Here is a 26,225-nt window from a genome sequence, read left to right as displayed (position 1 = left end):
GAAGGAATAGAAAAGGAGAAAAAACACAAGTATTCACATTTAAAAAGTGATCTGGGCAATAAAGTCACAGTGAGATCCGTGTTTTAACCCTTTGACACATCCCAAATGGCTCAGCAGTCCCACCACTAAGAATCATATTTACAAAATGTAAGGCACTGCAACACTGCCCAAAATGGCAAAAGAGGACAAACCAGCATTAATGCCATCAGTAGAGGGCTGGGTGAATAAATTGTGGTGTACGCACATAAAGGAATGTTAAGTAGCCAACAGAAATGAGGTTTATAAGCTGCATTTATAGCACGCTTTCTAAGCTGTATTCCTAGGTGAAAAAAGTATGCTACCATTTTTGTAATAGGCACATGCCTGTGTGCATATTGCTCATATGTGTTCAAAGCTCCTCTGGAAGGGCACGCAAGGAACCGCCTCTGGGAAGGACAACTGGGCGCGGAGGGACGGCTGACTGACTTTTTTCATTGACCATACTCCCGTACTATTTGAATATATGCCATTTGCACGTTATTATTTATTCAAATTAAATCTTTTAATGCCTCCTTAGGGAACAGAAGTTATGGGGGTGGGGATCTGAGGAGGGTTCTATCAGCTAGGGCCTCCAAAGGCTATTCTTGTCCACGAACAGTAAACACTGAGAGCATACACACCCCCAACACATATACATTGTTAAATCAGGATAACTGCCCGTTTTGAAGATCAAAATGGTTGAAGTGCAGCAACTGCTTGTGGTTCAACCTAATGTTTATTTATCAAGTATCTACATGTACTAATGAATATTTATGTATATTTTATAACACATTCAGAGTGACAACTAAAAAAGGCTGAGTCAGAAAATACATACAAATTGAAGGCCTGATATGTGCCCCCCCAACCCCTTCCCAAGCCATGGGCCATCCTCCATACCCTCCTCCTTGGGGACCACCGCCCTGCGCTGAAGCGGGGGTCGGAATCAACACCACAGCCCATCTTAGCAGTGAAAACTTTTACTCTACAGATGGAGTGTTCCAAAGTGAAAATTGTTTCCAATCCTGAATCCAATTCACTTAGAAAATTCAGACACGGTAACATTTACACGAACACAGGAATGAGAATCCCAGTGCCTTCTCCTCAGTCACCTTCCCAGGCCCCGCGCAGGGCAGCAGCCCGGTGAAGGACGTGCGTACAAAGACGCACGCTCGCGCTCACGCTCCACTCGGGCCCCGTGCAGTGGCCCTGGCAGCGGGCTGCAGACGTGCATTTTTACACACAGTCACACCTCAGTAGTTGGGAGTGAGGCTGAGGGGCAGAGAAGTCAGAATAGAAGCAAAAACTAGGTCGCAGTGTTTCAAAACAGCGCATTTACTCCTTTCAAAGTTAGGCCATTTAAATACTTGTTTCCATTCCCTTATTCATCACACAGGTCAAGGTATCAACAATCCTCCTTGTAGGATACTTACAGACTATTCTATAGCACCCGAAGGCTCCATTTCTCAAAGCACTCCAGAGGCCCCCAAGACACGGACAGCAGCTCTGAACGCCCGTGCTCTCAGCCCACGCCGGCCCTTCCCTCTCAGGCCCTCCTGTTGGCCCCACAGCGCCACCGGTCTTCTCCTTTGCGGGCTGTCCCTGCTCTCCATCTTCCCTTGCAGGGTCTGATGCTATTTAGAATATTTGGAGTTTCAACAAAATAAACGATTTCCTGGAAGAGCAAGCATACTTAAGACTCCCTCAGGAGCCATGTACAGTCACCATCGTCCCAGGAGAAGACATGAAATAGAACTACCAAGGGCCTGGATTTTTTTAAATGCCTTATAACCACCAACAGGAGCGAAGGACAACTTCTTCCCATTGCGGAGATGAGAAGGCTAAAGGCCTAAAGCAAAATACTATTCCTGACCCCAATAATCAGGTGAAGGCCTGCCTAGAAGGGGTCCTGGCAGCCATTCTGGCAGGGTCACTGGTCACGTCTAAGTTTGTCAAACTAACTTAGTTAATAACCAAAGTGACAAATATCACAAGCATGGTAGGCATCTCTTAGGGTTTCTGCCTAAACCTCCCCAATTTAGAGAACATAAGCAGTCTCTTGAGACTTAAATATCTTCAGTCTGTGGCCAGCTTACAGGAAAACTTTGGAGGTCCCCTAATCAATGACTGAAAACTACACAGAGAAAATAAGTATAAAGCAAGCAGCCTACCTCTAACCATGATCATAGACATACGTGTGTATTCATATACACAGGTATGTTTTTACATAATACAGCTTTTTAAGAGCAATCCCACCAGATCTCAAGCAAATGTCAAACTATGAGAGAAATATTCTCAGGTTTGCTGTGTGCTCTCCTCTGGGCCACGGAGACTGCAGGAAGCCCCACTTCTCTCTCCCGGGAAAGGAGAGAAACTGACAAAGGAGGGAACAGATGTCTTCTGGTCCCCATGGTTTTTGGCTTTATAATTGTTTCTCTCTTTTTTTAGGGAACAATCTAAATATAAGAAACTATTTTCTTAAAAACCCTGACATTGGAGTTCTGCTACCAAAGACATCTAATTAGCCACAGAGTCCAAAAAAAAAAAAAAAAAGTTTATTTGAGAAGAGTGAAAGCTTTTGCACATCTGACAAGGTAGACTCGTTTTGCTAACAGACGCCATCCGAATTCAGCTCTACCAATATTATCACAATGGAACATATTTGCTCTAACAAAGATATGGGCCTAAGTCAAGGACTATGACTAGACAGCATCAAAGGAAAGATGGGGCCCCAAATCTTAACCCCTAGACTGATTCGCAACATAGGATTTCAGTCAAACACTCCTCATGCAGTGGTTCTCAACCTGGCTTCTTATCAGAATCCCAGGGACTCTTTGGACGGAAATCCCAGTCACTAGACTGTCCTCCAGCCGGAGTCTCTGGGGTTGGGACCCAGGCATCAGTAGGTCCTTAAGCTTCCCAGGTGACTCCCATGAGCAGCCGAGGTCGAGCACCACTCTAGAGGCAGGTAACAGTTCAACAAATCGGCAAGTTCCCCAGCCCGGCCAGCCCTGTGAGGAAGGGGGTCTGCTGGGCATCGCTAGCTCTTGCAGATCCTATCTCTCACTCTGCTCCAGAACCCCGTAACGTTACCAGCTTTGGGTGCAATGTTGAGCCTTTCCATATGCCTTAATGATTTTCAGAGCAATGTTTAATCAGGCAGATACCAGCAAAGAAAGAAAAATGGAAAAAGGAAGAAATTTCCATAAGGCATGATACTATGAATAAATAAAATAAGTGAAAAAACAATCTCAGGTTTAAAAGTAAAGCATGAGAAGTCAACACCTGCGAAATTTTATTTATATAAAAGAATAAAAATATCTATTTTAAAAGGATTGATTTAAACTTAGGTTTTTCAGCTTTTCCTGTTCCTTGAACATGAAACTGCCTCCAACGCAGAAAGATTTAAGATAGGTAATTATTAAATAAACCCTCTTTACCTTCCCCCTGCAAAAACACAGAGCCAAGTTCCCCATTTTCTTTATGGTAAACCAGATTATTTTCAGTGAAGACTATTGGCAACTGCATGAAGCAGATGATCAGATATGTCGGCAGGAAGGTATGAGCTGTACAACGGCATTACAAAAAGTCCCCAAAGAAAAGAAGATGGTAAAAACAATAGAAAAATAATAAAACACAAACAAAATAAGAAAATGCCCAATATTTACAGCCTCCCTCTGAAACGTGACCTATGTTCTACCTTCAGCATAAAACAAAACCAGAGAACATTTCTCAATGGGTATCATAGATGAAGCTGGTGCCAGCCAGTTTGGGGGGACACATTCATTCCAAGAAGGGAGAAATGCACAGTTAGCAACTTGCTGGAATTATAACCATGTCTTGGTCTTCTTGCAGTTCTGTTACTAAAAATGACACACAGTAAATGATCCAATGTAGTCTTACAGAAATGACTTGTCACCACGTTTCAGAACAAACTATTCAGAGTCACAGGCACTGGGTCTGGGAAAGCAGAGGTGGATGGCCGCGCACTCAGGTGAGCGATATGTATCTTTGTGAGGTTGGAGCAGGGAAGCAGGGCTCTACAGCCTGGAAGCTTCTGAACTAATGAGTCTTCTAATAGTCCTAAAGAGAGAAAAACAGAGTCCCAACTTACTCTCAGAACATTAGCTGGAACTTAAGAAGAAATTCATTAACAACCTGCTAGGGGATTGCTCTATGGGCAAAGATGCTACTTCAAATGCAACAGACAATACTTCACATCTGAAAATGTCCCGTCTTCCAAGTCCACAGAGGGACCGAAACATCAGTTCTGCCCTTGTTAGGTCCCCTGAGCTCACCAATCAAAAAAAAACAAAACCTCTGAAACAAATAATGCAATATATGTTAAGAAAAAAAAAAAAGAAGATAGCGGGAGGGGAAGAATGAAGGGGGGATATCGGAGGGGTGGACGAACCATGAGAGACGATGGACTCTGAAAAACAAACTGAGGGTTCTAGAGGGGAGGGGGGTGGGAGGATGGGTTAGCCTGGTGATGGGTATTGAGGAGGGCACGTTCTGCATGGAGCACTGGGTGTTATGCACAAACAATGAATCATGGAACACTACATCTAAAACTAATGATGGAATGTATGGGGATTAACATAATAAAACAATTTTTTAAAAATAAAAATAAAAAAAATAGTAATCTAGGTGTTGCTGCGAAGGCATTTTGTAGATGTGATTAAGATCTACAACCAGTTAGCTTTAAGTCAAGGAAATTATCCTGGATGGTGTGTGTGTATGTTGGGGCGGGGATGGGGGAACTGACTGAATCATTTGAAAGACCTGGAGACCAAAACAGAAGTTTCTTTGAACAAATTCCACCCGTGGACTATCCCTTCAGCGCCTGCCTGAGAGTTCCAGCCAGCCTTCCTTGTGACCTGCTCTGTAGATTCCAGATCTGCCTAGCCAGCAGGAAAACCTTGGTCCAGAAAAATGTTAATTTCCAGCAAGAGGGGAATGGTTAAGTAAACTACAGTACCTCCCTGATTTAGGATTATGCAGCTATCAAAAGTATATTTATAAAGTGCTTAACAAAAGAGCAATGCTTATGCTGTCATTTGAAATAACAAACAATGATCACACTATGTTTTTAAGAAGTGTGTATGATTTAAATAAAGTTCAAAAATAGGCAAAAAAACAAAAAACAAAAAAAATAAAAACAACTAGTAGTAACAATTCAATTCATTCTTTAATCAAAGGGAAATTTTCTTCAGTAAAAATGTGTGACCCCTCTCTCTATCCAAAATATAAAAAAACCTAAATAACACCTAAAAGTTGAAGTGTATCCAAATGGGTACACCCCTCCCCAGCCTTTAAAATGAGAGTTGTAACCTGAGATTAGGAACACTCAGCTCTGAAGACAAACACATTTTTCTAATCATCTACAAAATCACCAGCCTCTCTGAAATGGTCTGGCTGATACTTACAGCTCGTGGTTTTTTGTTTAACTTCAGATCAATCCTGCGATAGAAAAGATAAAACATATTCGCATTTTAATTTACAGAAAGAGGGGCCAGGAATCAGCTACTGCATATGGCACAAGCTATAACAAAGACTATTTGGTTAAGTAAAACCCACATTCTTCATTAGACTATGTCATATTTAGTTGTTTACCCAGATATTATTAAGCAAGTATTTAAAAACATAAGCAGATACTCTCGCCACAAGGCAAACTTAGATGACAAAAAGAAATATACAGCAGTTATGAAAGCCATATAATTTTAAAACTATTCAAAACTATACGTTAAAGAGATTGGATTACGAGGGCATGCTCTATGTTAATGTGTTAGCTTTGTAACTATATCACTGATAATCACTGAGACACATCATGATTAAGAACAGGAAAGAGACTAGGAGTTTGTATTTCTGGACATGAAACACAAAAGAAATTACACAAATTTCAATTTTTAAATCTTTCCAAAGCAAAATATCAAGATCTTAAACTATTAATCTCCTTATGAAGCAAAGCCAGAAAATCAATTTAAATGTGAATTAAAGTAAAGGTTATCTATTTTTAAAGAAATTAAAATGCATAAAAGTGAAGTTTACTTAATTTTGCTTAAGTTATTAAATAAAATGTTACCTCCATCACGTTTTTCTGTTTTTAAAAAAAACTTCCCAGCCTAACCTAATATACATACCTACAATTAAACAGATAAACTATGGGTTAGAAAGGTCTCAAAAAGGCATATTGGTCTCTACACACTAAACAACACAGCACAAATACTAATTCAAATCAAACTTACTCAAAGTCATAATCAAACATGCCAGACGGGCTGAGGGGCAGCATTTGAAAGGAAGAAAGCAATAGAAATTAATACACTAATTGAATAAATTAGTCGATTAGCCACCCTAGCAAGATTCGTAGAAACAAAATCAGCTTTAAGAATCTTAAGCCATAAAGTTTCAAACATCAAAGCACCAAAGATTCTGCAGTTGGGAGAGTCCCTTCCCTCACTGGGTTTTGTATCAGAAGAACAGACTATGAAAGGAAAAGTTATTTCATTAGAAAATGAGGTACCTGCAGGCCATCTATTAGCTGCCAGATTCAGAGTTAGAACTTTTAAAATACGTAATTATAGTGAAAAATATAAATAGGGCATTAGAAGAAATAGAGAAAGAAGGGTTTAGTCATATATTGAAAGGGTGCTTTGAAGAGGGTACTAACAAATCAGCACAATACACTTTGACTAACATAAAAGATAAAAACATTATACATTTTTTAAAAGAAAACATTTTGCAACTTTTAACTCAAGTTGTAAGTTCTAAGAATGTCCAGGGAACATGGGACTCTTTTTTAGAGCATTCATCCTAGAAAGCCAAGGGTCAAATGAATAAACTTCGGTGACAGTCTTGTTCCAGAAAACTGCAGGGTCACATCACTTTGCCCCTGAATTGGTGATGGCAGGTAACTGTTTATGTCAGGGCTAGTATTAAGAACACCCAAATCTACAGCCCCCCTAGTAAGACAAAGGACAGCTGACATCCACCAGCACCTGAGCCTCAGGGATCTGGAAGGGAACAATGCAGAGGAGGCGCCTGTTTAGGACATCGCTGCTAACAGGCCATGGTCTGGGCAGACCTCCAAAGCAAACATTAACCCTGAGCATGACACCAGCTCTTTGGCTGGCTCCAACAACTTTCACACTGTAGACAGGTGCTAAAACAATATGCAAAATGCTCTATTTTCCTCCTGGCCCATGTCTGCAAGAGTGAAGCTGGAAGAAAGCGTAACTTCAATATCTCTTATGCAACTGCCTCACTTAAGTCATCTGAGGAATTACCAAAATTTAACTTTTAGGGACGCCTGGCTGGCTCAGTTGGAAGAGCCGGAAGAGATCTCTTGATCTCGGGGTTGTGGGTTCGAGCCCCACGTTGGGTGTGGAGATTACTTAAAATAAATAAAACTTAAAAAAAAAATTTAATTTTCAGCCTAACTTAATTTTGTTCGCAAATTAGACTGTACCTACTTAATGAAAATGTCACAAACTACCTAGAAGAATTCTAGAGTTTTGTGTATTAGTAAAAACCTCTAAGAGCCGCTATAAGTTATTATTTCAATTTTTTTCTTTAAAGGCACTGGGACTTATTATTCAGATATCATGTAAAATATAAGAATTCAGAACACTGTGATCATGTATGAATGCTAAAAATTATTTGACAAATGTTCATATTCCTCAAGAGGACAAATCCGTAAGTTACTCCTTTTTGCTACAGTACCGAATTCATTTCCATCTGCTTTACTCACCCCTAAACAGTGCCTGGCACACAGTAGGCATTCAGACATTTGTTGAAATAATTTACCACTGACTTTATCTGAGGGGGCGTGGCAAGTTGGGAGGAGAAACAAGGACTGTACTGAATGCAAATGTACAAATATGTATGAACGAAGTGCTCCATCCTCCCACAATCTGAAAGAGCCACAAAGACATGAGTCGGGGACAAGGGGTTTGGACATTTCCTTACTGAAGATGGCAGGAATCTGAGAACCTTCACTGGCCCCTGAGATGCCACTCTGGTGCACTGAACCTTTTTATACAGAAAGAAGGCAAATCAGCTTCACTCTGCTCCCTTGGGGCACGTAGGCGCCTATGGCCAAGGGAAAAGGCCAGCCAGATATTAAGCCAGGGGGATGACAAAAGGATCTTGCTTTCCAAACAGAAAACACCATTTGTGAAAGCAGTAAGTAACATCCAAGATCTTTATAAATCCTTCTATTTTTCTGGAAGGAGTTAGCTCTGGGAGCCAGAGGGAAAAAGGGTAGGAAGAAGTGCTGTTCCTATGGAAATCTACTAGAAACCTACAGGAGGAAGTTAAGTTCATGCCTAATTCCCTTTTATCAGTCAGCTGACCATGGCATTAAAAAAAGGGAAGTATCACCTACAATAAACAGTAGCTATCTATTGTATCACTAATGGAAAAAATGTCCCAGAAACTTCAAGGAATTGTCCCCCTACTCTAGACACTGTGAAACAGGAAAAGAATCATTACTTTAAAATAACACTGGAGTGACTTTAATAAAAGCAACACAGAGCATGGCATTTAATTACCTTAACAATTTAAAAAAATATTTTAAGAGTAATACTGGTTCCCTGCTGTTTGTGATTAGCTAGCATTAGTCCTACCACAGTGATCAAATAGCCTATATAACCTTACACACAAAAAAAGATGTGCAATTTTTGCTATTTCTTACTGCAGTCATGAGATTGGCATAGTGATTTTCGGTTTGCAGGAAAGTGTTAAGCAGCGATCTTGGGTCACTTTTTGGAGGAAATACTATTTCTGCAGTCTAAAAACCACCACCACCATTGACAAGAAAAGTTCTTACAAGAATTAGAGAATCTGTTGATGCCTAGGAGGCTTAAGCCAGTTCAAGTTCATTCTATATTATCCCCATGTGCCATAACCACAAAGCTAACACCATGGATGCCTTGGGTGCATGAAGGAATATCCCACAGGTCTGCAGAGCAACCCAACCCAGAAGGGCACCGGAGGACAGGGAACCCCGCCCCTTCCTTGCTTGCGCCCTTTCACCTCAGTATGTAAGCTCCCAAGAGGAGCAGGACAAAAGCCAGCCTATGGACACCTGGTTTTCATGCCTGCCAGAAGAAAGTTTGAGGTCAGGGCAAGAATGCTCACTCTAGAAGCTATGCATCACCCTCTCTGAGTACAGCTGTGTAATTTCCAATTATCTGAGTTAATAGGCCCTGGTATTATCATACAAACCCCAGGCAGAGTGAATGCTAAAATCCTCTCTGGGTGACACCTGACCTCTCTGTCCACTGATGTCATTCCTATCTCATTACGCACTGTAAAAAAACAAAAACAAAAACACACACAGTGGACAAACATTATCTAGAAAGGTACTCTCATATCTTATATACACTTTATATTATTCCTCTCTGATATCTGAAATCAGCATATTACAGAGATATATAAAACAAAGAAATCATAAGCAATCAAACACCTTGTATTTAAAAGGAAAAAAAGGCATGTCAGATCAGCTCTGTCCACCCACAAGGGAGTAAGTGTAAGCAGGGACCAGGATTAGGAGCAAAAGACTCTCTCCCACTTGGCAGCTTCCCAACATGTACTAGTGCCACATTCCAAGTCCAACTTTACAGACTTCCCCCTTTCCTCCTCAGCTTCACCGTATTAAACAAAGTGTTTATGGAATGAAATTCTTCTACACTAGAAACAGTGAGAAGGCTGTCTTCCTTCACCTTTAGTCTAATGCCCACCCATTCCTCCACTGGAGAAAACTTCGCCTGTTTCATTTGGACCAGAGCAATTTCTCCCCATCTGCAACAGAAAGGCGGCACCAATCCTGACGAATTTTTCCTCTAGTGAAGTCCCTTTGCAGCAATAGTCATGGCAGCTCTGGGCAGGGGAGTGGGGTTGGCAGGGCGGGGCAGCGGGGCAGGGAGGTGGGGGTCCCTGCCACTGACCTGTGTCGGTTTTTATTCTTTCGTTTTTTATGGCTGCCGTGATGACCCCCTGAGGAAGTAGAAGAAGCAGCCTTCTGAGGCTTCACTCCCTGCACAGATCCGTCCAGGTCCTCAGGGTCCTCCTGGCTGGGCTCATTCTCCTGATTGTGGAAGTCTGGAGAAGTATCACTTTCCGTCCCACTTCCTGGCTCCCCTGGAGGGAATAAACACAAGTCCCAGAAGCATCAGCAGCACTCCTCAGACAGTCTGTCCGTCAGCCAGGAATGATGTTGTTGAGCACTAATAGATAAAAAAAGCGATGCTTTCCCATCTTCCAGGACCATTCTAACCGACAGAAAAATACGTGCTGACAGAGAAGATATGTGCAGTCAAAGCATCAAAGTTACCAGAGTTCAGGAAACACAAGTAATCTGAAACAGTGTAACCAGAAGCAACCTACCTAAGGACAGCTGGGGGATGGGACCATACAAGCAGAAGTCCCTCCTCCTGGCTGCATAAAGGTCACTTAAACAGCAAAATCCACTAATGGGATTAATAATTATACAAGAAGCCTGGGTTCCTTCCCCAAACCATACAGGAATCCTGTCTATCAAGAAAGGGGGCTCAAGAGGATAGGAGCCCCATTACTCTGAGAAATCTTAAGAATAGTATTTAAGGGATGCCTGGATGGCTGTCGGTTAAGCATCTGCCTTTGGCTCAGGTCATGATTCCGTGGAACCCTGCTTCTCCCTCTGCCTCTTTTTCCTATCTTAAAGGTAGTTCCTGGGGCGCCTGGGTGGTCAGTCATTAAGCATCTGCCTTCGGCTCAGGTCGTGATCCTGGGATCCTGGGATCGAGCCCCACATCGGGCTCCCTACTCGGCGGGAAGCCTGCTTCTCCCTCTCCCACTCCCCCTGCTTGTGTTCCCTCTCTCGCTGTGTCTCTCTCCGTCAAATAAATAAATAAAATCTTAAAAAAAAAATTGGAAAATAAACTTCGAAACTTACTACCCAAAACTACAGTAACCAAGACTGTGTGGTACTGGCATAAGAAGAGACATAATCAACAGAATTCAAAGTCCAGATATAAACCTTTACAGTTAGGGTCAAATGGCTTTCAAGGGTGACAAGACAATTCAATGAATCGTATTTTTGATAAATAATGCTGGGACAACTGGACATTCTCAAAGAAAAGAATGAAGTTGGATCCCTATCTCACACCATCACAAAAATTAACTCAAAATGTATCAGAGGCCTAAATGTAAGAGCTAAAAACATACAACTCTTAGAACCCATTTGATTAGGCAAATGGGTTTCTTTGATATGACCACAGAAGGAAGCCTAACAAGAAAAAATATATAAATATGTGACCCTCATACATTGCTGATGGGAACAGAAAATGGTGCAGCCACCTTGCAAACTGTTTGGCAGTTCCCCAAAGGCTAAGGACAGCATTACTAAATGATCCAGCAATTCCACTCCTAGGTATATACCCAAGAGAAATGAAAACAGGTTCACACAAAACTTGTCATGAATATTCACAGCAGTATTATACCTAGTAGCCAAAAGACCACTAACTGACGAATACATAAATAAAATGTGGTACAACCATACAATGGAGTACTGTTCAGCATTAAAAAGAAATGTAATAGTAATACATGTTTTGTTTAGGGGTTTTTTTCCTTGGTGTGATTATAGTGGTAAGAGCCTATCGCTTATAGAACTACCGTATAACCCAGCAATCCTACCTGTGGGTATTTATCCAAAAGAACTGAAATCAGGATTTTGAAGAGACACCTGCACTCCCATGTCCACTGAAGCATTATTCACATTACCCAAGGTGTGAAAACCACCTAAATGTCCATCAATGCATGAATGGATAAAGAAAATGTGGTATATAAATATAGTGGAATATATTATTCAGCCTTAAAAAAAAGAAGGAAATCCTGTCTTATGCTACAACACAGATGAACCAGGAGGAGATCATGCTAAATGAAATAAACCAGTCGCAGAAGAACAAATACTGCATGATTCTATTTATGTGAGGTATCTACAATAGCCAAACTCATGGAAGCAGAGAGTAGAATGGTGGCTGCCAGGTGGAGGGAGAAATGGGGAGTAGAAAGTTTCAGTTACACATGAATAGGCTCTAGAGATCTGCTGTACAATACTGTACCAGTAGTTAACAATACTGTATTAGGCACTTAAAAATCTGTGGAAGTCAGGGCCCCTGGCTGGCTCAGTCGGTAGAGCACACTACTCTTTATCTCAGGTTGTGAGTTCAAGCCCCACACTGAGTGTGGAGCCTACTTAAAAAAAAAAAAAAATCCTGTGGAACTTGTTTTAATGTTCTTGTTTAAAAAAAAAAAAAAAGATTTTATTTATTTGAGAGAGATCACAGAGGGAGAGGGAGAAGCCAACTCACCGCAGAGCGGAGAGCCCGATGCGGGGCTCGATCCCAGGACCCTGAGATCATGACCTCAACCGAAGGCAGATGCTTAACCGACTGAGCCACCCAGGTGTCCCTGTTTTTAGTGTCCTTACCACAATTTTTAAAAACCTACCATTTGGAGATACATATTGAAACATGAATATACAAGAAAATGGCATGATGTCTAGGATTTTCAATGTGACACAGGAGGTGCAAGTGAGAGTAGGTCGGGTATGGAGAGGGCACTGACCATGGTCTGGGATTTGGGGCAGTGTGATGGGTACATAGGGGTTTGTTTTTTTTACCTTCTTTATTTGTATAGATTCAAAAACTCACTTTAATAAAGAGTTAAAAAGTATTCACTTTTTCCTGTAGTTTATCTCGATAATATCTATAACAGGCCTTCCCAAGCTATGCTTCTAGGACTATAAATGGTGATACTCTTTTTGGAAAAGTCTAGGGTGTTTTCCAAAACCAAAAACCTATTCCCTGATTCTCCAGACACCAATAATTTGATTCCATTCTGACACTTATTACCAGAATTAGGGCAGACCCACAGGTTAAGGGCTCAGTCCCACAAGCGTGCCCCCCCCACTTCAAATACCAGGCCTCTCATACTTCTGACCAATGAGCTATAAATCAGGGGTACCCTAAACCCCCTCTTCAGGTTTCATAATTTGCTACAATGTCCATCAGCCCCAAGAACTCAGGAATATGATTTATTTACTGTTAATGGTCTATTATAAAGGATACAACTCAGCAACAGCCAAATGCACAGGGCAAGGTATGGGGAGGGGCGGGGAGCTGCCATGCCTTCTCTGAGCACACCACCCTCCTAGCACCTCTTTTCATTCACCAACAAAAGCTCAAAAGTTTAGATTTTTTTTTTTTAAGATTTTATTTATTTGAGAGCGTGCATGCTCGTGCACAAGTCGGGGGGAGGGGCACAGGGAGAAGCAGACTCCCCGCTCAGCGGGGAGGCTGATGCAGGGCTCAATCCCAGGACCCTGAGATCATGACCTAAGCCAAAGTCAGACACTTAACTGACTGAACCACCCAGGCACCCCATAGTTTAGGGGTTTTTAAGAAAGTTTCTTTATGCAGTCATGATTAATTAAGTCATTGGCTACTGGTGATTAACTCAGTCTCTAGCCCTCCTCCCCTCTCTGAGGTTTGGGGTAAGGCTGAAAATTCTAAGCCCCCATCCTGAAGCCCTCTAGGAGCCTTCAGGCCTCAGTCATCTCCATTAGCATTCAAAAAAAATTGTCTTTTAAAGATTTTATTTATTCATTTGAGACACAGAGATACAGAGAGAGAGAGACAGCATGAGCAGAGGGAGAGGCAGAGGGAGAGGGAGAAGCAGCTCCCCGCTGAGCCAGGAGCCTGATGTGGGGCCCGATCCCAGGACCCTGGGATCATGACCTGAGCTGAAGGCAGACGCTTAACCATCTGAGCCACCCAGGCACTCCAACATTGAAAAATTTCTTTTGTATGCAGTGTATGCTAGTCATTCCTATCACTCTGGAGATTCCAAGGGTTTTAGGAACTGTGTGCCAGAGCAGGGGACAAAGACCAAATATATATTCCCCACTATACCACAGAAAATAACTGTGCTATATCTATGAACATCACCCCTTGACACAGTGATGCCACTTCCGGGACACCCTCCTATAGAAGTAGAAAGTCCGTTACAAACAAGCCAGTGTACAAGGACGCTTACTGCAACATTGTTTACAGTGGGGAAAATGGAGACAGTGTGAACACTCACCAAGGGGGGAGGCACAGCCAGACGGCTGGGTATTTTCAGCTTTTGAAAAGAATGTGAGATTATAACAATAGCTAACAGAGTCCTTACTAGAAGCCAGGCACACTGTTCTATATACTTTAAATATATCTTACCTATAACCCTCACAGAAACCTCTACACCTATGATGACCATTTGACAGAGAAGGGAACTGAGGAGGCTGGAGTTTAAGAAACCTGCCCAAGGTCACATAGCTAATAAGGGAAAGAGTCGGGATTCACATTCAAAGACAGTTTGGCTCCAAAGCCCACGCTCTTCATCACTACTCTATACGCTTCTCTCTGGATGCACTCAACCTGTAGGAGCATATGCGATAAGTGAAAAAGCAGATAATATGTACTGTTAGATCCAATTTTTCTTAAAAATAAAAAAAAATCCCTATGACATAACTAAAATTCCAAGTGAAAAAAAAACCCAACTCTGTGTGTCTGAGTGTGTGTGCGCGTGTTTGTGTGTCCAGGAGGATGTGTTAGGATATCAAGCTGTTAATGTTGGGGCTGAAAAAGAACACGAGGTAATTAACCTGTCCCATATTCACCTCTAAATAGTTTGACTTAGTACAATCAGAATATAATACTTTTCTAATTAAAAAAAAACCTCTAACAAAATATAAAAAGAGGAGTCTAAAATGGAGAAGTATGATTAGGACAGCCTTCTTCTCTGATAGCCAGTCCTGTTCTTATGTAGGTAAAAAATGTCATCTCTAAAACTGCAAATGGTGGAGGTACTGGTTAGGGAGGGAATAGGCTGATGGGGCATGAGGTTACAAAAGCTTTGGATCATAGACAGGGTGACAGAAGGGGCACAGAACTGAGTAGGGGCTGGGCACAGGAAGAGAGGAACTAAAAAGGTGGGAGACAAGTAAGAAAGGTAAGTTAGATACAGCAAATTCTGCCTACATTGCAATTCTATTAAATGGCATTAATGAACTAAACCAACTATTTCCTCATTTTGGACCAGCGGCTATGGGAGTACTGAGTAAATGGATGAGTCCGTCATATTCTGTAAGCACCAATGAGCAAACACACACAAAAGAGTGTAAATCAAATCAAAGCCCTATGAAGGGCTGTGCTACTTCTCTGAAGCGGTAACATCTGTTACTTTGGGGCAGTAACAGATGCCCCAAAGGACTGATATGAATATTAAATATCATGGGAGCCAGAGAAGAAAGAATGGATTATTCAGGAAAAGCTTCACTGAGGAGGTGGAATTTAAGCCGGACCTTGAAAAATGAGAAGCCAAAATAAGTACAAAAGATAGCACAAGCAAAAGTGCAGAGAGAAAACACAAGGTACATTTGGGACAAACGAATCAAACAACATCTCTTAAGCAGATGGCTTGAGAAATGAGAGATGAAATAGCACGACAGGGTAAGAAGAGCCGTGAGTGTCAGATTAAGGGATCTGACCTACGGAGACAGTGTGAGATGGTTAAAAGATCTGACTTGTTGCTTAACCTTTCAGACCCTGTTTCTCCATCTGTAAAATGGGAAATCTTTCTCTACACCGAATATCCCTTATAGACAAGGCATTGGGGTCGACACTGGAGCTACGGCAATGTTCCCTACTTTCAAGGAGCCTATAATCTGTACCTATCCCTCAAGAAGTAGCTTTAAGGAATAAATGAGATAAATGCAAGTGGCTGAGTAGTATCTAGAACACAGTAAGTGTTCAAGTCTCAATATCCTTGAGATCTACAAACATGCAAGTCAAATTCTAAACAGTAGACAATTTGCCATAAAATAGTTGCTAACAGGACATAAGGCAAAGTCATCGAGTATTTCTAAACAGAGAAGTGATATCAAACAATGAATGTTTCCTGAGTTCTCTGTACAAACCCATGTTTTAGGATTATCGGGCTAGAAGTGGTTTATAAGAGGGACTGTAGCCAGGGAGACTAAACACTGTTAAAATACAAAGTTTGACCACAAAGTAGGAATAATTGTCTTTTTTTTTTTTTTTAGATTTTATTTATTTATTTGAGAGAGAGTGAGAGAGAGAGAGCACAAGAGGAGGGAGGGTCAGAGGGAGAAGGAGCCTGACGCAGAGCTCGATCCTGAGATTCCAGAATCATGACCCGAGCTGAAAGCAGACACTTAACCGACTGAGCCACCCAGGCACCCTAATAATTGTCTCTTCTTGGTTCATGAAAGCAGGAGAGGAGTGAGAGCAAAAGAGGTGGGTTACAACACCCCAAAGGGCAGCAGCGAGTCAGTCAACCCTATGATGCTGTCACCAGGAAAAGACACCTAAGTTCATTTCTCACTGACATGTAAGTAAGAAACTTGTTTTTAGAGTAAAGAATGCCAGATTTTGATTAAGTATAATACGACAAATGAGACACTCTACTTATTTAAACACAAAACAAAAAACGCCTATTGAATCGTGCCAAAGCACTAACTTTGATCAGCACAAAAACTTTAAAGGAGGAAAGAAAGATATCCAACAATGCTTCATGCAGCCATTTACTTATCCACTGGAATGATATAAGTGCTGAGGAAAGATCTGGTTTGATGAAAGCTTCAGGTAAGTCTGATAAAACAAACAGCAGAAACTAGGTTGATCCTTTAAAGGAAACTGGATAAAATCTGCCTGTTTGTTTTTATTCTTTTTACAAAAACACACAATGCTTCACTAATTTGCATAAAATTCCCCTTTGGGGACCATGCTAATCCACTCTATCATTCTAGTTTGGGTACGTAAGCCAAAGAAAGCAGAAAGTAATGCATTTTTAAAGAAAATTTTCAGAATGGTTTGAACTCCCAAAATCCTTGAGATCTAAGAATGTGTAACTCCAAATTCTAAGAGAAAAGAATGTGTACTTCATCACCATCAAAAATCAAGAACCAGGAGTCATTCTGCAAGATTTGTTATACAGAAATTCTGAGACATTGGAGAGATTCTGTACAAAGGATAAAGAGCAAAAGGTGAAGCAGACCATTCCTCTGATGGAATTAAAGCTTGGTTTGAATCACCTGGGTCTTTCAGGGACCCTCAACTTGGTTTAAAGAGGTCTAAACACCCAGCAGAAGAAAACATTAAGTCTTCAGAAGATGGCACCTTCATCTTCCCCCCTCAAATTATTCTATAAATACTTGAGGTTACAATGAGCACTACACAGTCAAAAAAACCAGGCACACAGGGAAATTAGACTTCATGAGTAATAACCAGCAGAAGCAACACACAACAGAAACACGTCTTTAAGGACTTCAGAGGTTGAAATTAAACACAGAATATACAACAACCGGGCTTACTCTGCTTAAAGAAGTAAAAGAAAGTTTAATAATAATTGCAGAGAAAGCTACTGAAAAATTACATAGCAGATTTTAGAAATAATTAAGTGGAATTTCTGGAAATTAAAAATGTAATAACAAAAATTTTTTAAATCAAGGAAAGGTTTAACAGCAAGTCAGACTCAACTGAAAAGAGATTTAGTGAACCGTCAGGTGGCCCAGAGGCAAAGACAGAAGACATGGAAGGGCTAATAAAAGACATAAAGAATACAATGAGAAAGTTTAAGATACATGTAAGCAGAGTAGGAGAAGAGATGGGACAGAGCTCAGAGCAAATGCAGCATCTTAAGAGGTAATAGCTGGGAATTTTCCAGAACTGATGAAAATTACTAAGCCACCATTTCAAGAAGTCCAATGAAACCCAAGCCAGATAATTACAAAGAAATTCATACTTAGACACATTATAGTTGACTGCAAAAAATCAAGATGAAAATAAACTCTTAAAAATAGCAGGAAGAGGGGCTCCTAGGTGGCTCAGTCAGTTAAGCATTTGCCTTCAGCTCAGGTCATGATCCCAGGGTCCTGGGATCGAGCCCCACATGGGGAACCTCTGCCCAGCAGGGAGCCTGCTTCTCCCTCTCCCTGTCTGCCGCTCTACCTACTTGTGCTCTCTCTCTGTCAAATAAATAAATAAAATCTTAAAAAAAAAAAAAAAATAGCAGGAAGAGGGGTGCCCAGGACGCTCAGTCAGTTAAGCATCCAACCCTTGATTTTGGCTCAGGTCATGATCTCAGAGTCCTGAGGTGGAGCCCCACATTGGACTCTGCACTCATCAAGGAGTCTGCTTGAGATTCTCTCTCCCTCTGCACGCCCCTCTAAAAAAAGGAACAGCAGGAGGAAATGGTAATGACAGGTGGTGAGACAGAACAGACAGAACGCAACAGAATTACTTCAAAGGGGCTCTGACCATTTGAACTGATAAACTTCACTATGTAATTCTCTATTTTAAAAAGAATTCAAAGCAGTTTACCAAGATTCATATAATAAAATCCAATAAAATAAATTTAAAATGAGACAAGTAAAACAAAGAGGAATAGAAGACTTAAGTAAGCTGAATGCAACACTAAGATTCATTCCCAAAATGCACGCTATAAATTCATACTCGCTTTCTAGAGGAGAACCACTAAACCTTTTAGCACCTATACAAAGAAACAGTCCGTTATCAGATATTCAGTAAAAACCAACTAGCTGTTCAAGGAAAACAACTATTCCTTTTTTTAAGATTTATTTATTTGAGAGAGAAGGAGAGAGAGTGCGCACATGTGCAAGCGGGGACAGGGGGAGAGGCAGAGGGAGAGGAGAAGGAGAGAAGCAGACTCCCAGCTGAGTGGAGCACCCAACATGGGGCTCAATCTACTACCCTGAGATCATGACCTGAGCCGAAATCAAGAGCCAAAGGCTCAACCAACAGAGCCACCCAGGCTCCCCTCAGGAAAAACAACTATTCCTAAAAATCATAATTAGTAATGATAGTAAACATTTGCAACATTCTCTTACAATAAATACAGTAGCACATTTAACAGGACCAGAATATAATTCATCAAATACAACTTTATAGGGAAGACCAAGAAATATCAATATGACAAATTCCACGGATGTGACTCAATTCAAGGGGAAGATCTCGGGAATGGATGGCCTACACCTGCTTCAGAAAACCTTTAATACATAAGTGCTTGTCTCAGCCAAGCTTCTGCAAGCTGTGGCTTTAAGACTCCTTGCCTCACGGGTACCTAGATGCAGCCATTCTGTGTGGCTAGTTAAGTACAAAGCCAGATGCTGAACCATCCACCAAGCCAGGAGGAGGATTATAGGCTTTTGTGAAAACTGAGGAGTCAGACATCATTCCATCTCAACTCACAGAAGTGAGGTCCAGGGTGTTCCTTAACCAATCTTATGACCTCAGAAAGCAGATAATACTAGCTCTACATTCTACAAATGGCAATTAATTGAAAAGAAATAAGATTTAACTTACTTAAGCCATAGTAAAAAAAAAAATCAAAAGGACTTGGTTTAATTGATTAGGTTGGCAGAAAGGAGTCAAAGATGCCTACAGAATTTCGAATGAGGGAGAAAAGAAGTACTATAACAGAAAAACTGAGCAGACAAGTTTTGAAGGAAACAGAACAGTTCGGTTTTAGATAAAATGTTTGAGCTTGAATATCTGAGCGGAAATGACTAGAAGACATTTTCTAGAATTTTCTAGATATTTAGAAATCTGTACACAGAGATAATAATCAAAGTCACTGAGTAGTTCTAATTCCCAAACTACCAAAATCCCTCTTCCTCAAACACTGGCCCAATGCAAACACAAAGACTGGATCCCACAAGATATACCATCTGAAAGAAGTAGATAGCCACAGCACAAAAAGCAGGTTATGTTTCAGAGTGACCCAGTGCACAGGAAGAGTGTCCAATACAGACAGCCACATAAAGTCTGACTCAGAAAGATAAATGTACAGATCTATATCCCATCACTAGACATTAGAACAGAATTAGACTATATGGCTTACCTACCGAGAATGATACAATTTCTTAACAAAGTAAATACTATCTACTCTGTGTTTTATATTTAAGAACACACAGGTACATTCTGTTCACAGGATCAGATTTTCCTAAGAATTATTAAATTGGGGACATGGAGATTTATCAGATATGTCTGAAATTTTCCATGATAAAAGGTTTTCTTTTTAAATTAAAAAAAAAAACACACACACACAAAAAACCCTCCCTGACACTTATCAGCAATGAAGACCTATCTTTGTGTCTTTCAGCAGCTAGAGTCAAACTCTGCATGACAGAAGAGGCAGGAAGGACATGGTAGTTTTTTCCTCAAAAAAAAAAAAGAGGATAAAAAGACATGATTAAGGAGACTCAAAAGGGTTCCTAACTTCTAGGTTGGATAGGAGTTAAATACAAGGGCTACTGTAGCTTAAAAATAAAGTAATAAAAAAGTAAAAAAATAAACTTACTCTTTTCAATGAGCTGATCCTGAACTCCTGCCAATGCACTTACTGCCTAAAAGAAAAAAACCACCCGTTACTAGAAAAATTATCACAGACCTCCGGAGAGCACTCAGACAGCAGGGAAAGAGAAAACTCGCAGAAATTTAACTGAGGAGTTCCTCCACGATGGGCCACAGAAAGATTCCCCCCACCTCACTTACAGCTGCTGAAGTAACTGAGGATTTACTGAAGAGCCGCTCAGCTTCCTTAAACTTCCGGTTCCTTCGATCGTTTTTGCTATTGGAGTTTCTAAAACACACACAAGAAACTCATAAGCACCAAGCTGTATCTATGGCTCAAGCTGAGGATGGCCCAGGACACATGTAAGGAACTCTCTCATTGTCTCTCTTTTTTAAATTACCAACTTTCACATGAAAATACCTCCATACCGTTTGGATTGACCAAAACGACCTTTACGCTGAATGCCTACACAGATAGCAACGGTTTCCAATACATGGCAGGTGCTCCACTATGGGACATTAGTTAGTTCACAGTCACTGCCATTTTAATATGTATTTATTTTGATACTTATTATTAAAAACAACTAGCACAGGCTAGTGATATGAAATGTTTCTGTCAAGTAAGCTTAACTGAAAAAATTTAATGAACACGGAGCGCCTGGCTGGCTCAGTGGAACATGCGACTCTTGATCTCGGGGTTTTGAGTTTGAGCCCCACCCTGGGTTTAGAGATTACTTAAAAAAATAAAATCTTTAGGGGCGCCTGGGTGGCTCAGTCGTTAAGCGTCTGCCTTCGGCTCAGGTCATGATCCCAGAGTCCTGGGATCGAGCCCCCACATCGGGCTCCCTGCTCTGCGGGAAGCCTGCTTCTCCCTCTCCCACTCCCCCGGCTTGTGTTTCCTCTCTTGCTGTGTCTCTCTCTGTCAAATAAATAAATAAAATCTTTAAAAAATAAATAAATAAAATAAAATCTTTAAAAAAAAAATTTAAAGAACAAACCAGGGTTCCTTAAGGAAATGGCTGGTATTAGTTCTGGGATAAGAAAAGGACAAGGTGAGTCTAAGACACCTTGTTGGGACAGAAAGCAACAAAGTGCTCGAAGACTGAAGGGTCAAGTCAAAAAGACAAAGGAATCAGCATGAGGAGGCTCCCTCTGTCCACATATGGGGCAAACCAAGCACTGAAAAGAATAATGATGGGTGTGTTTGCTTGGTCACTAAGCTGTATGTTTATGATGTATGCACTTCTCTGTATATATTTCAATAAGTTCATAGTAAAAAATAAGCCTCTATAAATAAAAAAGTGACAGCATTAGATTCCAACACTGATTTTTTTTTTTTTTTTAATCCATTGGTCTCTAATGATACTAAAGAGGGCCAGAGGGCACCTGGGTGGCTCAGTCGTTAAGCGTCTGCCTTCGTCTCCGGTCATGATCCCAGGGTCCTGGGATGGAGCCCCGCATCGGGCTCCCTGCTCAGCAGGAAGCCTGCTTCTCCCTCTCCCACTCCCCCTGCTTGTGTTCCTGCTCTCACTGTCTCTGTGTCAAATAAATAAATAAATCTTTAAAAAAAAAGAGAGAGAGAGAGAGAGGGCCAGAGATAGAGAACGAAAGAGAGAGAAGATATGAAGGGAAGATTCTTCTTTCCAAATGCCAGTAATCCACGTACAAGGATCAGAATCAGCAGTATATTAAGAGAGTCAGGTAAAAATCAACAATGGATATTAAAACCACTGAATAGAAATTTGGAGGAGCAATATATTCACACTGTCTAAAAGTATAGCCTCCAATTACAAAGAGAAAAAAATGAATTTTTAAAAGGGAGAAATCATATGCTCAAACTTCGTACCAATAAATGGAACAATATGACATTATGTGCCTCCCAGTATAATAGAGGTAAACAACACACCAGGCATACAAATCACTTATGTAAGATTTTTTCCAAAAATCCTTAAAGGATCTCTCATGAGGTCACAAAAAGAAAAATCTGGAATTGAGGCATTCCACAAGACAATGTCATGAACAACTTCACCACCAAAAAGGGTAGGAGACTCTCCTAAATGAAGAGTGGAAAGAGACGTAACAGCCAAATACAATACATGAACACTGAATGGATCAAAACAAGGCAGCAAAGCATGTTGGGGACAATTAGGGGAATTTGAAATAAAGACTATAGTAGATGATACTATGAGTATAATGCTAATTCTCTATGTGTGATAATTGTTCGTAGGAGGTAACTGCTGACATAATTATGGGCAAAGTGTCATGCTATCTACTTAAATGATTAGCAAAAAAAAAAAAAGTGGGGGAAAGGGAAGATATAGCTATAAAGGGGTAGCAGGCGGAAGATCTTTGTGGTGATAAAATACTTCTGTATCTTGATTGCAGTGGTGCTTACAGAAATCTACACACAGTGACAGAACTACACATACACATTGTACCAATGTCAGTTTCCTGAGTTTGATATTCTACTACAGTTATATAAAATCCAACTATTGGGGAAGACTGGGTGAAGGGTACATGGGACCTCTCTAATTTGCTGCAACTTCCTATGTATCTGTAATTATATCAAAATTAAAAAAAAAAAAATTTTTAGAGAGGAGGGGGAGGGGCAGAGAGAGAGACAGAGAGAATCTTAAGCAGGCTCCACGCCCAGCACAGAGCCCAACATGGGGCTCGATCCCACGACCCTGAGATCATAACCTGAGCCGAAATCAAGAGCCGGATGCTTAACTGACTGAGCCACCCAGGTGCCTCTAAAAATTTTAAGTACAGATATAGGTGTGTGTATATTTATATACATTAGAGAGAAAGCAAATGTGGCTACATGGTAACAACTGATGAATGCAAGGGAAGGGTATCAAGCGTGCACAGTGCTATTTCAACTTGAAGTGTTTCAAATTTGAAAATTTTCAAAAAGCTTAGACAGTTTTCAAGAATAGTTATTACTAAATAAATTGTGGTATGGTTAGCACAGAGCTGTGGCAAATATTGTAAAGGTCAAACTCACGACTAATTAAAAAATGGAAAACACTAACAAAGTGGTATGTCAGGTATTGTCATTTGCTGTACTTTAACGCCTCACACAACCCTGTACCACCGGCCCGACTTTCCCTATTTCCCAGATGTAGGATTTGCCCACAATTACTCAGTGGGGCAGAGGCTGAGCCAGAGTCCAAGTGGAACCCCGGACGGCTTTCCACACCACCACTTTACTACTGCCTCCCTGCAAAGTTGCTAGCAAGAACACAGAAAGTCCAAAAAACAATTACTAGGGCACAATACCAACACCACAGGCTTCTGACACTCACTTCTGGTTGGTCAGATACCGATCCCAGCCACGAATAATATTGCCATACATCTGAGTGTCTTCCAGGTAGCTTCCTTCAAAAGCATAGATCTGTCTCTCCAAGTTTGCCAGTGTTTCCTGGGAGATGAAAAATAAGGAAATGGGTAATGTGTTTTAAATGCAAACGTTAACTCTGACTAAACCAAACTCTGATTATTAGCCTTAGACATTCAAGCTCCACTACACTAAGCCACCCCGGTTGGAAAGACAAGACATGGGGAGAGGAAGGCTGTTTTCAGACTAAGACAGTCTAGACCGTAGACCTGTCTTGTCGGAGCCCTTGAGAATAGAAGGGAATGTACAGAGCCTGTCTCCAGAAAAATGTGCAAAATTTTGCATATGCTTCGCAGGGCTGGTGGAAACCCAGCTGTCAAGAACCCCCGCTCAGGCAGAACGTGAGCAGTCTGCACTCGCACGCACAAAGGTACCGCTACTGGGGAGAGGAAAGGGTGAGCAGCCTTCCAGCGCCAACTCGCTCCCCTCCCCGCAGGCTCTGAGAGAACGCCGGCACTAGGCTGTCAGTTGCCATGGAAACCTGGGAGGGCAGCTTCGGGTGAGATGGCCCTCCCCGGTGCCCAAGCCTAAACACGGGGGGGAGGGGGCGGCCACCAGGGTGTCTGGAACCCTGGGTGCATGTCACAGTTCTCAGTTCCCTGGACTGGGTCCTTTCCCCTCGCCTGTCACCTTCTAGATGTTACCCAAAACATCACAGCCATGCCCGTCAAAAGCCCCATCCAACACATCTCCTAGTCCTCAAAAGGACATGCGCCCCTCCATCCTCCAAAGGCCAGACAGGATGACTGGGTCCCCCTCCCACACTCGCCTCCTACCCCACCCCCTCCAAGCCCACTGGCAAAGCCCGAACCGGTCTCCTACGGCCCCCAGACACGCCCGAACCCACCCCTCAAAGACCACAGACCTGCCCGCCCTCACCCAGCCAGCAAAGGCCAAGGACACAACTGCCCCTATCCCCAAAGCTCACAGATATTCGCCTCCCTCGAGCTCCCACACAGAAGCCCCCACCCCAGGCGCCATCCCGCCTCCACGCCCCCGCCGGCCCCTTCCCCCTCCCCCGCTCCGTGCCCCGCCCCCCCGGCCCCGGCTACCCGGCTCCGGAGTCGCGCAGCCGGGAAGCCGTGGCGCCGGCGGGCCGCGAAACGCGCAGCCGGCCTCAGGCCGCCGAGCTCCCGGCCGCCGCGTTGCGCCGGGGGAGTAACGGCCTGGCGCAATCGGGCCGGGGCCTGGAGGCGGGGGCGGGCGCGGAGCCACCACCGAGCGCCCCAGCTGCCGGCCCCTCACCGCCAGCTCCTGCTTCCGCTTCACGAGCTCCGCCAGCTCCCGCCGGGTGTCCGGGATCTGCGGCGGCGCCGCCTTGTTGTGCATCGCCATGTTGGGCTGAGGCGGGCGGCGGCGGCGCCAGGCTGGGGGCGGTTCCTGCGCGCCGCCGCCCGCTAGGGGGCGCCCGCGCCGCACTGCGCCTGCGCGCGCGGTTTCCGGAGGTGCGCGCCGCGCCGCGCTCGGGATCCTCGGGCTCGCGAGCGCCCCGCCTGGACGGGCCGGTGAAGGGCCCCGCTCTGGGTCCTAGCAGCCCTCGGCCCCTCCGCGGCCGGCTGTGCGTCACAGACACCACAAATTCACCTTGTCCAAAACCAGACTCCTCCCAAGTCACCTCAGTGAATGACTTGCACTGTCCGCCGAATTGCCCGAGTCAGAAACGTGAATATCATCGTCGCTCTCCTCTCCCACACAAAACCTGAGGACTTGCCTCCGGAAGAGCCCTCAGTCCACTCGCTTTTGTCTGCCACCTCCCCTTCGTCCAGGCCCTCCCTACTTTTGGCTCCATTATTCCCACAGCCGCCTCTTTCCACCCTTAGCTCTATTTGATCCTTATCCACAGTGGTGCCAGGATGGCTGGTGTTTGGAAAGCAAATGTGGTGTCACTCCCCTGGTTAAAACCTTTCGATGGCTTCCCATTGCCCTTTAGAGAGACAAGTTTGTGTAGCGGTTAAGGTCACAAACCGAAGCCAGAACTACTTTGTTCAAAATCCTACCTCTACCATTGCTACGCCGTGCCATTTTCCGCAAGTAACTAAATTTCACTGGTCTCAACTTCCTCATCTGTAAAATGGAGGTAATAATAGTACTTATCCCGTACAACTGCCCTGAGTAAATCACTTCACGTAGGGGCTTGGCAAGTAATAAGGATTATACGAAGAGTCGTTTTTATCATTAAGTCCAGCATCGTTAACTTGGTTTTCATTTGGCTCTTGCTTACTTCTCCAGCCTCTGCCCTCCATCTTTCAGGGTTCTGCAGTTCCACTATCATGAACTGGATTTTTTTTTCATACTTCATTTTTTTTTCTACCTTGCTTGAAGTCTTTGGGTTTCAACAATCTGTAGATTGGTATCTTCACTAGTTCTGAGAAATTTTCAGCTCTCTTTCTTCA

At 42.6% G+C, this 26,225-nt stretch overlaps 1 protein-coding gene across 3 annotated transcripts; it reads right to left on the bottom strand.

The window, feature by feature from the left end:
• Positions 1–979: 979 nt before the first annotated feature.
• On the bottom strand, positions 980–25,230 carry MEAF6 (MYST/Esa1 associated factor 6). 3 transcript variants are annotated; one of them, XR_004297437.1, is made up of 8 exons: positions 25,078–25,230; positions 23,741–23,856; positions 20,634–20,721; positions 20,440–20,485; positions 9,966–10,158; positions 6,101–6,158; positions 5,445–5,478; positions 980–4,098 (listed from the first exon to the last, which is right to left on the bottom strand). XR_004297437.1 is itself a non-coding variant. In XM_032387591.1 (8 exons), exons 1-8 carry the CDS (start codon positions 25,165–25,167, stop codon positions 4,090–4,092), a joined length of 606 nt encoding a protein of 201 aa, XP_032243482.1. In that variant the 5' UTR covers positions 25,168–25,230; the 3' UTR covers positions 980–4,089. The 3 variants fall into 3 exon arrangements, 2 of the variants coding, with proteins under 2 accessions (XP_032243482.1, XP_032243491.1); XM_032387591.1 differs by lacking the exon at positions 6,101–6,158 and adding an exon at positions 6,264–6,293; XM_032387600.1 differs by lacking the exon at positions 6,101–6,158.
• Positions 25,231–26,225: the final 995 nt, after the last annotated feature.

Source organism: Phoca vitulina, unplaced genomic scaffold (assembly GCF_004348235.1).
Source record: "Phoca vitulina isolate PV1807 unplaced genomic scaffold, GSC_HSeal_1.0 scaffold2, whole genome shotgun sequence".
Classification (NCBI taxonomy): Eukaryota; Metazoa; Chordata; class Mammalia; order Carnivora; family Phocidae; genus Phoca; species Phoca vitulina.
The sequence above is the reverse complement of the archived record's forward strand: the minus strand, read 5'-3'. Positions and strand labels throughout refer to the sequence as shown.